The sequence below is a fragment of the Otolemur garnettii genome, unplaced genomic scaffold (assembly GCF_000181295.1).
Source record: "Otolemur garnettii isolate 467f Iridium unplaced genomic scaffold, OtoGar3 scaffold00003, whole genome shotgun sequence".
NCBI lineage: Eukaryota > Metazoa > Chordata > Mammalia > Primates > Galagidae > Otolemur > Otolemur garnettii.
In genome coordinates this window covers 33,050,158-33,062,988 of record NW_003852398.1, presented here as the reverse complement: position 1 = coordinate 33,062,988, position 12,831 = coordinate 33,050,158, and the positions used below count along the sequence as shown (strand labels likewise).

General features: G+C 43.0%; 1 protein-coding gene across 4 annotated transcripts in view; it reads left to right on the top strand.

The window, feature by feature from the left end:
* ARHGAP26 (Rho GTPase activating protein 26) overlaps window positions 1-12,831 on the top strand; it is a 431,922-nt gene that overhangs the window by 132,206 nt on the left and 286,885 nt on the right. For all 4 annotated transcript variants that reach the window (XM_023515652.1, XM_023515656.1, XM_023515658.1 and 1 more), the window contains 3 exons: window positions 6,228-6,332; window positions 7,728-7,857; window positions 11,446-11,546. In XM_023515652.1, the coding sequence (XP_023371420.1) occupies window positions 6,228-6,332; window positions 7,728-7,857; window positions 11,446-11,546 (336 nt within the window). The remainder of the gene's footprint in view (window positions 1-6,227; window positions 6,333-7,727; window positions 7,858-11,445; window positions 11,547-12,831) is intronic.

Genomic DNA, 12,831 nt, shown 5'->3' with positions numbered 1-12,831 from the left:
GCGGAAGAACTCGAGGTTGACCATTCTATGGTTGTTCGGCATTTGAAGCAAATTGCAATGGTGAAAAAGCTCAGTAAGTGGGTGCCTCATGAGCTGACCGAAAATCAGAGCAATTGTCATTTTCAAGTATTGTCTTCTCTTGATCTATGCAACAACAATGAACCATTTCTCCATCAGATTATGATATGTGATGAAAAGTGGATTTGACATGACAACTGGCTATGACCAGCTCAGTGGGTGGGACTGAGAGAACCTCCAAAACACTTCCCAAAGCCAGACTTGCACCAAAAAAAGGTTATAGTCACTGTTTGGTCTGCTGCCAGTCTGAACCACTACAGCTTTCTGAGTTCTGGTAAAATGATTGCATCTGAGAAAAATACTCAAGCAAATTGGTAAGATGTACCAAAAACTGCAACGGCTGCCACTGGCATTGGTCAACAGAAAGGGCCCCATTCTTCTCCACAGCAATGCCTGATCACAAGTCACACAACCAAATGCTTCAACACTTGAAAGAATTGGTCTATGATGTTTGCTTCATCTGCCATATTCCCCTGATCTCTCCCCAACCAACTACCACTTCTTCAAGCATCTCAACAGCTTTTTGCAGGGAGAACACTTCCACAATGAGAGGATGTAGAAATTGCTTTATAAGAGTTCATCAAATCCCAAAGCACAGATTTTTATGCTACAGGAAGAAACAAACTTATTTCTCACTGACAAAAACATGTTAATTATAATAGTTCCTGTTTTGATTTATAAAGATGTGTTTGAGCCTAGTTATAATGATTTAAAATTCTTGGTCCAAAACCATAATTACATTTTACCAGAATTTCTAAAGGAAGAGAACAATGTGATTCCTATGATTTTTACGTTTATATTGACTAATATTATTCTATATTTGCTTACTTTACATGAGTTTTATTCTAATTGGCCCATCTGCTTTTTGGAAGTGAGTTTTTGTTACCAACTTTGATCTCTTGGTAGATGTACCTAGTGAATCAAGTTTTACACCTGACAGCTTTTGCTCCGTGACACCCGCAATACCTTATACAACAGCAGATGTGTCTTCACATATCTGTGAGGTTCAGCCAATCTAGGCTGGGCCCAGCTAGATGGTTTTGCTGTTTGGGATAAGTTTTTTCCCTCCTCCTTCCCCCACTCCCTTTCCCCTTCTCTTGTCTGTCCCTCCTTTCCTCCTTTCTCTTTTTAAAAAGGAAATCTACAAGGATTTACCATTGCATTTCTTGACTTGGGGAGTTTTCCCTTTAAGAGGCAGTTGCATCATGGTTAAAGGTTCTTGAGCCAGACAACCTTGATTTAAATCCTTGCTTACCCATTTCTTAGCTGTGTGTTCTTAGGCAAGTTATTTCTTTGAGCCTCATTTACTCTATCAGCAAATGGGGATAATACTACCACCTACACCTAACCCTAAAGATGCTATGAGGGTTGACTGAGTTTATCCGTGTAAGGTGCTTGGATCAGAATCGGATTTGAACCCAGTGAAGTTAGCAATTATTTCTATTTATGAACAAATGAGTCAAGTGCCAATATTAACAGGGCCTACCTGTTTTAACATAAATAGTTATGAATGTCATAAATAGTCATAAATCCTGAATGCCATAGAAGAGCTAAAGACACAGATGCTTTGTCTGAGGTGCTCACGACCTCACTGGCAAGATGGATGTGGTGGAGAGCCAGCTAGTGTAGTAGGCAGGTCAGTGAGAGGTGGGACAGGATGGATGGCATAGAAGTGCCAGAGGGATTTAAAGACCATAATCATGGTAGTATGCAGATGTTTTCAGTTCATACAGTGAGGCAGCTGGAGAGGTAATGAACAGAAATTTCCAGTCCCCTGTTAGGGCAAAGAGAAGATGACAGGGATTGGCCTAAAGTTAAACTGAATGAGTTGATTGAGAATCGAGAGTACGATTCTGATGTTTGGCCTTCACTTTGCTCCAGAAGTTGTTGTTTCTGAACATACCAGGTTCTAGTAGGTCCATGGCTTCAGGAGCTGGGGATTGGGGAAAGATATTCATACAGCAAAAACGCAGCTGATGAGGTCAGTGATTCACAAGCACTAGAAATGTAAGTTCTCAGACTACCCTAGACCTGAAATTTAAGGGTGGGGCTCAGTAATCTGTATTTTAGTAAGACCTCCAGATGATTCAGCTGTTACAGTTTAAGCCAGTGGCCTAGAGTATATGAAGGAAGAACATGAGATAACAATTGATGGTATTAGCTGAAACCGTGTCATGCACTGTGCTATGTGCTTTACCTACATTATGTCATTCAATCCTTGTAACATCTCTGTGGGTAGGTACTGTTTTTGTTCCTATTTTCAGATAAAGAAATGGAAACATTTATGTGCATTTACTTATCCAGGGTCATATCTAGTATTAATAAATAGCAGAGCTGGAAGAGCCTGGCACTTAGTCACTATGAAATAGCATTTCATTGCTTACAGGTAGAAAGGAAACCATCAGGAAACCTAATGAACTAAATTGCTGGGGTACCTAGGTGTGGGCGGGTTTTCATATTTTGAGTTGCAGTCAAGGGAATCTTCCAGCCATTCAGGGATCTCCATGCATGTTGGCCATCCATGTTCATTTGTTTCATAGAAAGTAACTACAAGTACCAGGATATTGACCTTCAGAAAAAGAAACAGAGTTTTAGTGTTCCAAGTTTTTCTTCCAAGGAAGAAAATCAGTCTTCTGGGATCTAAACTCCTATGTATATTTTGTGCTGGAAGCCTTTATTTATTTCTTGTTGCAGTACCAAATGTTCTTGAGATTTGGATTGCAGATAATGACATACTGACTTTGTGAAGGTGAAGCCAGGTTCCTTCCATTCCCTGAGTTTCCGTAATTGAAGGTTAGCTAGTCCTGCTGAGAACTCGCTGGCCACATTCCTCAGGCACTGCATTCTCTGAGTTCTACCTCCCGAGTGTTTCCTGGTGCCACATCGTCCCCTCCTTTCTCACTGCTTCTGTCCCATGTCTTTAGTCTTTGCATCCTGCCCTGGGCCTCCCCTTCTCCAGTGTGGCCTGGACTGCATTGTGTCTCTGCCACCTCAGTCTGATTATAGCTGTCTTGCCAAGCAGCTCCTCACAGCACTGCTGTGCTTAGCCCATTACATGGATGGTCTGCATCAATCTTCACTACGACCCCATGTAGCACAGGTGCCACTATTATCCTCCTGTCATAGATGAGTTAAAGGGAGTTAAGTGGCTTATCCAGCTCCGCTTCTCATCACCCTGCTGATCGACTTTCTCTTTGTTGCCTGAGTGAATGATTATTGGCAGCTGTATTGGTTTTTTACGGCTACTGTCACAAAGTACCACAAACCGGGTGTTTTAGAATAGTAGAAATTTAACGTTTCACAGTTTTAAAGGAAAGAAGTCTGAAAGTGAGGTTTTTGCAGGGCACTCTGAAACCTGCAGGGAAAGGATCTTTCCGTTGCTGGCAGTATTTGGTATTTTTGGTCTACAAATGCATCACTCCAGTCCTCTGTCCTCACATGGCTGTGGGTGCCTCATCTGTCTCTGTGTCCAGATTTTCTCCTTTTCTAAGGGCACCAGTCATGGTGGCCTTATAAAAATACTAGGGCCCAGCCAATGTCCTCATTTAACTTGATTACTCATATAAAGAACCTGTTTCCATATAAAGTTCCATTCTGAGGTGCTGGGGGTAGGATTTCCACATCTCTCTTTTTGGGGAGGGGACACAATTCAACCCCTAGAAGTATTTCTGTTCTATAAATAGTGACAACCTGAATTCCTCAGATAGTTCATTTTTGCTTTATAGAAGTTTTTAAACCATAGAAAGGAAGTAGGAATGAGTTTTGCTTGAGGGGACGCAATGATGGGGAAGAAGCAGTGGGAGACAGGGAAGGTCTTTCCTTTGTCAGACTGTGATTCTGTGGCTGCTCAGTGGATGGCTGACTCCTTAGTGGAGGGACCGTAGCAAGCTGCCCCTTCTTGTGTTTTGCTTTGAAGGAGACAGATCCTCCCATCTCTGGGGTCCTGTGGCCCTCACCCTGCCCCCTGAGGGGTAGATGTTCGTTTCCCACTTGTTAGGTACAAAGGGTTCAGAGGATATGTGGGGGGGAGGGGGACGGGGCGGGCAGGGAGTAAAAAAGATATAGTGAGGGGAGAAGGAAAGGAAAAGAAGTGGGCCAGAGTAACAGTATCTGAGGAGTCATTTCCCAGAGGAAAATGACAACTGAGGCATGACACCTAAGGAATTAAAAGCCACAACAAATATTAGTAACCCTCTGCCCTTGGAGCACTTGCCTGCCTGCCCCAGTGGCATCTCACTGAGCTATTTGAGAATGTTTAATTACTCTGAGCAAGAGCGGCCCAATTGAATAAGTCAGAGTTAACAGGAGAAATGACCTTAGAATTAGCTGCTCATCTTCTGAGTTACTCTCAAGTGAGAGGTTGGGGGGAGGGTAGCTTAGTGCCTTGGAAAAGTTCTGGGGCACAGCATTCGTGGGCAGGGGGGGTGCAGAGATAAGAGAGAGGGGAAACACAGTTGTCATTGTGAGTACTGGGACTATGTTTGGCAAGGGAAGGTATTTTAATAGTAAGTTGAGTCAGCTTTGAGGAAAAGAGTTTGCTTTCAGTCTCTGTGACTGTGACGTACTACTCACTCTCTGGTTTATGCTAGGGATCTGTAGATGGTGCCACTAGAAGGTTTTATAGCCAGAGGACTCAGCAGTGCCTGCTCTCCCATCTGTGGTAGATGGGCTGGGGACAGTGGCAATGAAAAGTCTATTGACTATTGTCATAATCTGGGTTTCATCTGACCCTCCAGTACAGAGCTTTCCAATTAAACAGGGCTGGGCATGTGGCTTAGCCCAACGGCTGGCGTCCCCACTGCTCAGATGGAGTAGCACACACCTTTGTGACCACTGTTCCTGCAGCATGCTAGGTGGGAGGGTGGGTGGGATGAGATTCCTTTCCTGTCTTTGTTAGGGCTCCCTGTCAGGAAAGGAGAGGTAAGTGAAAACAAGTAGGATGGGAGGGATGGGATTATGTTCAATCAGTAAAGCTAAGTTCACTTAGGGACTGAAAAACTGAACACAACAATGTGAAGTAAAGCCAAGGTGTCTTGGTGTAACATGCTGTAGGGCAGGCGGGGAGGTCCGAGTGACCACTAAGCAAAGTGAGAGTTGGCCTTGAGGGGTTGAAGTTAGAGCAGAGACAGTCCTTCAACGTGGTAGAGGCGGGTTTGGGAGATGTGCGCACTGGTCCTTCTAAGCCGCGTTCCAGCTTTTGCTGTAGTCCTTTCCTCAGGTTGGAAGTTTGAAACTGAGGGCAGGTGTGTGGAACCTGGGGCGGGGCTGGGGCAGTGTAACAACAGTGAGGTTTGGATAGAAGCTCGGAGAGGAGAGACTGCAGGAATGTGGTTTATTTAGCTTGGTGAAAGGAAGGCTGGCAGGGGTTCAGGGTGGGGACAGTGGGACAGTAATAGTTTTTCAGTATATGAGGGTCTGTGGTGAGAACTGTGGTGAACATATGTTTTCATTATTCAAAAAAAAAACAAGACTAAATAATGATTGGGTTTATCTTTTAGCTTAAGAGGATTTAAGTGAGAATTTGGGGAAACCATAGTAAAAATATGGGAACCTGGGAATATTTTAATAAAGGAATCTGTAGTGTTTACTTTTGGATAGTTTATGGGAAGTATAGCCGCATTCTGCAGCTGAATTCTAATCGGGGTGATTCTCTTTGATTTGACTTTGTTAAGCTGCAGTCTGGGACCTGTAGCTTCCTTTTCTCCCTTCCTCTTCTGCGTGACAACCTGATATGGCAAATGTACTAGAAGGAAACTGAGTTGGAGCCCTGGACTTTAGTTTTAGAGGATTGATACTTTTAGGAGGTGGTGAGCCTCATAGGGTAAGACCATGGGTTTTGGTGCCAAGCAGACCTGGTTTCAAATCCTGGCCATCACTTTGTGTTTGGGGGCAAGTTTCTTATCTCTCTGAATCTGCTTCCTCTTTGGTAAATGAGCATGACAGTATTACTTAGGTCGCAGGTTGCTGTGGGTATTCAGTGAAATGGGGTGTGGAATGGCACAGTGCCTGGCACATAAGTGGTGCTCCTTAAACATTAGCTATTAGTATTTATTCTTGACTTTCAGTCACCACTGGGAACTCAGATGCACTACATCAATCTTGATTTCAGCCTGTTTATGTGATAACCTGCCTTTCTTCCTTCATTACAGCTGCTGGCCTTCCTGCAAGGACTCTTTACTTTTTATCACCATGGTTACGAACTGGCCAAGGATTTCGGTGACTTCAAGACACAGTTGACCATTAGCATACAGAACGTGAGTGGGCGTGGGGGATCCTTCCTTTCTCTGGTTAAGGAAAGGAAAAACACAAAATAAGGGCCTGGTTGCCGTAGAAGCCACCTATGTGGATTGGAGTATAGGTGAGGAGGGTGGGTCTTTCTTGGGGTCACAGGGAAGCTGGGGGCAGGCATTTCTAGAGTGCTTGGTGGCCCTGGGTTAGACCATCCTCCTCCTCTCCATTATTTTGAAGTACTATTTATGTTCTCGGAAGTGCTACTGCTGATTATGTTTCAAATCTGTAGCAGCAGAGTCAGGATTTCCTTTGGCAGTGGAAAGCCCAGCCCAGCCTCCCTTCTGTGTATCTAGCTGCCAGGTCACAGGCTTTGGAGAATGTGTTCAGAGGGTGAGGGGAGGAGACACATGCTGGCGACTGGCTCAAAGGATATGCTCTTGTCCAACTCTTAGGAAGGCTAACAGGAAATCCAAGTTAGTGCAGTTCACTTCCAGGTTTCGTTTCCAAGTTTTAAACACAGGACCTTTTGGTGCACAGACTCCTGCTTAGGGCTTTTGCTTAGCAAGTAGTTTGGGGCTTAAGCCCCCTTCTTCATGGTGTGAAGGCCCATGTTAACTTTCAGATGTTCTTTGTCTCAAGGTGACCTTGTGTAGAAAATAAACCCTAGTATGTCTATGGGGTTTGTATTGCATGGCTTCTAGAAGCCTGGAGCTTGCATGGTTCCCTGCATTGTCTCAAAGAATAGGAAGTTGCAGAATCTGAAAAGATTTCACAAAGCATGGCACCCCTTAGGCTGAGCTCCTTCGAAAGCAAACTCTGAAGTGAAGATTTACATGCAGTTTTATTAGGGGCTGCAAAAACACCTCGGGGAGGGAGGTAGCTGATTCTCAGGAGAAGTTGGGCTTTGATACGGATTCAGCAGAGCTCTTAGGCCATGGGGGTTTCGGAGCTGGGCTCATCCTACAGCCCAGATCCAGCCCAGGTCCTGCATATAAGCAAAGGAGCCAGGCTTTTGACCCTTTCACTTTTTGCTTCTATCTTATCCTGGGAAAGGAGTGACCTTGAGTGAAGCAGCTCTCTTTTAAGGAGGGACTCGTCTGTGAGCCATCAGTAAACAGCGTTCCCTACAGCTAGAGAAAAAACCCACTGGACCACTCTGAATCAGAGGGCCTATTTAAAATGCTCATTTGGGGCATCCAGTGGTACTAAACTGGCCTTTAAGAGCGAGGCCTGGGCATTTGTATTTTCTCTAAGAGAGTTTTAGAGTCATTCCAGTACAGGACTTCCAGACCAAAGTTTATAAGTGAGTACGTGGCCAATTCCTAGAGAGTTGAATGGTCCTTACCTGGTTTAGATCTTAGGATTCTATTAGGATGAGATTTCATTTCTTTAATTTGACTAAAATTCCTTTATCTTAGACAAGAAATCGCTTTGAAGGTACCAGGTCAGAAGTGGAATCATTGATGAAAAAGATGAAGGAGAATCCCCTTGAGCACAAGACCATCAGTCCCTACACCATGGAAGGATACCTCTACGTTCAAGAGAAACGTAAGTGCTTTGGCTAACAACAGCTGGGGCTGTACTCAGGCCTTTTGCTCAGAAGGTGGTGTATATATCCAGTAGTGCCTGGGGATTGTAAGTACGTGCTTAGACGGATGAGAGTAATTTTATAGTTCACTTTCTCCAAAGGGAAAGATGATGTCCACAGACTCGTGTCTACCTGTGTGTCCTTTATGACTGGAAATTCCCTTGGGAACCTAGAATTCCCCAAGGCTTTGTGGTTGGTCTTCTCTCCCTAGTGTTACTCTGCTCTGAGGATCCTAAACCCCAGTGCAGCTTGATTTACTGTGCCCCCAGCCTAGAGGCCAGGGAAACCTCTTCCATGTTAGACTTTACTATCTGTCAACAGTCATTTCCTCTGGTAGAGTTAATATTTGGTGATTCAGTTATCAGTTGAGACTTGCTTCAGGAAGGCCCAATCATAACCAAGGCCCTTTCCCTTTTCTTCTCTACTGCTTTCATTACAGCACTTTAATTTTACTACAAGTAGAAACAAAAGCTCATTCCCAGAGTCAGGAAGAAGACCCATTGCCATGCCTAAGAAGTCAAAAAAAAGAAATGCCAGGACCTGCTAAGATGGAGTTCTTAGTAGGTCTCACAGATTCATGCTTTAGGCCTGGGCAAAGGCTTTGTGATGGGGCAGTGTTACTTAGGGTAGCACTTCTAGACTTAGTTCATGTACGCAGTGGTAGGAATGAAAGAAAGTGATTTTTTTTTGCTTTTAGGGTAGTTCTTCTTCTCGTCTCCCACTCTGCTTTCTTGGGAGGACACATTTCTCCTCCCCAGCTTGGCTAGTTTTATGTTCTATCACGTCTTCCCTTTGATTTAGTGTTAGGTAAATGTCTTCACTCTTAAAATCTTTCTGATAGGGTAGTATAGAACACTTGGTTTTAGTGATTATTCTATTTAGCAATTACTCAAAATTTGCTTGGGCTTAAACACTTCTCTAGTGACAATAGGGGCAATGGTGGGGTTGGAGGATTGGCTGTGGTCATAGTTTATGTCCCCTCTTCTGAAAGGAATGAGCTTATTGAAGTGTAAAAGAAATGTAAGCTACTTTACTTGGGTGTTTCATATATACTGGAATACACAGTGATCACCTCTTTCCCCAATGAGAAGATCCCCCAGAAAGGTTTTAGGTCAACTTGAAAATTCAGATTTTCAGGATTGAAAAATATAGTTTAGTGTCCACTTATTTATTCATATTATTTACTTATGTGTCTGAAATCACTATTGTCTTTTTGTACCTTCTCATTACATTGTACATGGTTTTTTTTTTTTTGCAGTTTTTGGCCTGAGCTGGGTTTGAACCCACCACCTACTCCTTTGAGGCACAGGCGCTGCCCCATAGTCCATGGTTTTAGTCAAATCTTCCTGTGCTCTTTTGACAGTAATGAGTTTATTATCATGAAAACCACTTTTTTGGTTCTGTAATTCAGTCTAAAGCATATTGCTGTAATACAGCTTTTTTTCTAATTTCAATTTTTTTGTAACTTAAAAATTTTAAACTTACAGAAAAGTTGCAAGAATGGTACAAAAAACGAGAATACAGCCTCCACCCAGATTCACCAATTTTTAACATTTAGCCTTAATTATGTCATTCTCTCTCCATATGGGGGCGTGCGTGTGCACATTACAGATAAACACACTTTATCTGGACCATTTGAGAATAGGTTGCACACACTGTGCTCCTTCAGTGCATATTTTGTAAGAACACAGATATTCTTTTATGTGACCACATCCAGGAAATTTAACATTGATACAACGTTCTAAACCACAGTCCATATTCCAGTTTTGCCAGTTGTCCTAGTAATGTCCTTGTAAAGCGTTTTGTTTTCCTCCAAAACACAATCTCACGTTACATTTCATTTTCATGACTTTTGTCTCCTTTAATCTGGAACAATTCCTCAGCCTTTGTTTTTCATGACGTTGACGTTTTTGAGCAATATAAGCCAGTTCCTTTATAAAATCGTCTTCAGTGTGGATTTGTCTGATGTTTCCTTGTGATTAGGTTTGGAGTATGCTTCCCTGGCCAAGTCCTACATAAGTAAGTAATGCTGTTTTCTTCACCAGGGTCACGCCTGGAGCACACAGTGTTCATTTACCCCTGGGTGGTGATGTTCATTTTGATCACCTAGTTGGATATTGTCTGGTTTCTCTACTTTATAATCACTATTTTCCCTCGTACCTGATTAGCAGTCTGTAGGGTACTGCTTTAAGATTATATACACATCCTTCTCCTTATCACACTTTCCCTCATAGATACATACAGTGTCCACGGACAATTCTTGCCAACCTGGTCTTTCCTGTGATGGTTGCACAGTGGTGATTTCTCAGCTCTGCTACTCCCTTCACGTTTAGTACCTGACATTCAGTGCACTGTCAGGAAGTGTCATCCCTGCTGCCCTTCCTCTCACCCTTCCTATCCATCCATCTGTCCATGCATCCGTCTTTCCTTTGTCAGTATGGATTTACAGATTTCTATGTTATTTAATAGGCTATACTCTGTTTCTGTCCTTGTTTATTTTAATGTTCAAGTGGTCCAAGACTTTGGCAATCTTTGTGTTGTTCTGTCACTGGAATTTTCCCCCCAAGTTATGAGAATCCATTAGGATGGTTGGTATTTTCATTTGTCCTTGATGCCCTCATGGAGACACTTCTGTATTGATTTTTAAGTTTACTGAATGACATGCAGCACATGTCATATCATACCATTAATAATTATCAAATGTCTGCTAATTAATTTTTTTTTTTAAGTTTTAAGCGTTTCTGCTATGTGATCTCTGTAAGCATCTAAACCTCGTCAGTATCGATTGAGGTTCTTGTGGGCTAGTACCCACAAGAACTCTAATAGTACTTTTTTTATTTAAAATAAAAAAAATTGGCAGTCACTGAGTAAAAATCAGAGCCTTCATTCGAGCTTGACTATGGTGTCACTCTCTTCCTTGAGGGTAATTTTGAGGAACATACTCCTTAGATCATATTTGGGCATTGATAGTCCCTTCCATTCTGCATCTCTCATGTCTCTGAGGTTTCCTTGCCTGCTGCTAAGACCTTGAGTTTCATGAGAGTGAAAATTAGGGTTTTTAAAGTAGGTCAGAGCCCCCTTGATGTCTGTGATGTCTGTGCACAGAGTCAAAGAGCAGCTGTGTGGGAAGCGTGATGTCATCACGCCAGACGGGTATGGGGACACGCACTTGGAGAAGCCTTTTCTGCTTCAATCCTCTTGCTCCTGTCAGGGAAGAGAATGGAAACTTCAAATGAAGACTAATGATGGGAACATGAATTTGTTCCCCCAGGGAGGCTCTACTTCCCTTATATTTTAAGACCCACTGGATGTAACATCAGTGGGAAACAGATTTCTTTGGTCCCTGGGGGAAAGCCCGGGGTTCCTTCCATTTCCAGCCTGTAGAATCAGATTTTTGTCTATTCCTGTCTACTGAAGAATGTATTACCCCTAAAACAGTTTAAGGGTAGACGAGCATTGTGAGTTATCAATTGTGTGTTTCTCCAGTTAATGATGTGCAGAATACAGTGGACATGTATAGTTGTTTCATAGGAAATTTTACCTTGCAGGTCACTTTGGAACTTCTTGGGTGAAGCACTACTGTACATACCAGAGGGATTCCAAACAAATCACCATGGTACCATTTGACCAAAAGTCAGGAGGAAAGGGGGTGAGTTCAGTTTTTAAATTTCATGCCTGGTTTGCTTTGCTAACATGTAATGATTATAATGCATGTATAAGTAACACCTCCACTGTTACATTATAATTTTTCTAATTTTTATACAGTGGCTCCAAGAGGACTAATACCCTGAAGAATAACTAAAACAAGACAGTTACTTTTAGCTGTAATTTATATTATGAATTGTAATCAAGAAAGACCCTGTATTTCACATATATATGATATCAAGTATGATGGATGTTCTTCAGGCCTGAAAGTTCTTGGATGACCTCATTCTGAGAAACTGATTCATGTCATTCTCTCCTGATACCTGGAGAACTGCCAGCAGGCAGTTTAGATGTCCTTGTTGTCTATTGCTGTGTAATAAGTCACCCCCAAACTTAGCAACATTTAAAACAACAACAATCATTGTAGTATTTCCCCCTGTTTCTGTAGGTGAGGAATTTAGGGTGCATTTGGAGGGTGGTTCAAGCTTGGGGTTTCTCCTGAGGTTCCAATCAGATGGTGGCTCCAGCTGGAACAGTGAAGGTCTGAAACAACTCAAGCCTGGCTAGGTATAGCCCTCTCCGGCTTTCCCTCTCTCCTGGTGTCCTCCCTCTTTACCTCTTCCTTTCCTCCCTTCTTCTTTCCCTCTTTGCCTGGTCTCAGGGCCTGTCCGTCCTTTCTCTTTATGTGGACAAGTTTGGGCTTCTTCATAGCATGGTGGGCTCAGGGCACCTAAAGGTTTTAGGCGAGAAAGTACTAACAATGGAAGCAGACACTGGGATTGCCTTTTGATGACCTAATCTCAGAAGTTACATAAACTTACTTTTGCCCTATCTGTGGTTAAGGTCACAAAAGTCCACAGTTTAGTAGGAGAGGATAATCTGCCTTTTGACAGGAGAAGTATTAATCTCATTGTACAAAGGGCACATGGGCCGTCATTGGAAGAGGCAACAGGCTGTAGTGGGCTCCCCCTGTCACTGCCATTGGGCAGCTCCTGGGGTGCTCCAAGTTCCTCCCTCCACACAGCTGTTGCTTCTTCCTCCTGCGTGTCTGTCTGTCTGTCTCCTCTGGGGACTTGCATAGCGGGCCAGACGCCTTCCTATGGATGAGATCTGTTTTTTTCTCTTTGGCTGCTCTTAAAATTTTCTTTTCTTCCTTTGCTAGTCTTCATTTCATTATAATAGCCCGAGGTTTGAATTATTTTTTTAATCTATTGTTTGGGAATAATCGGCCTTCTTAGGTTTGAGGGTTGGCCTCTTTGGTAACTCTGGAAAACACTTGCCACTTTTCA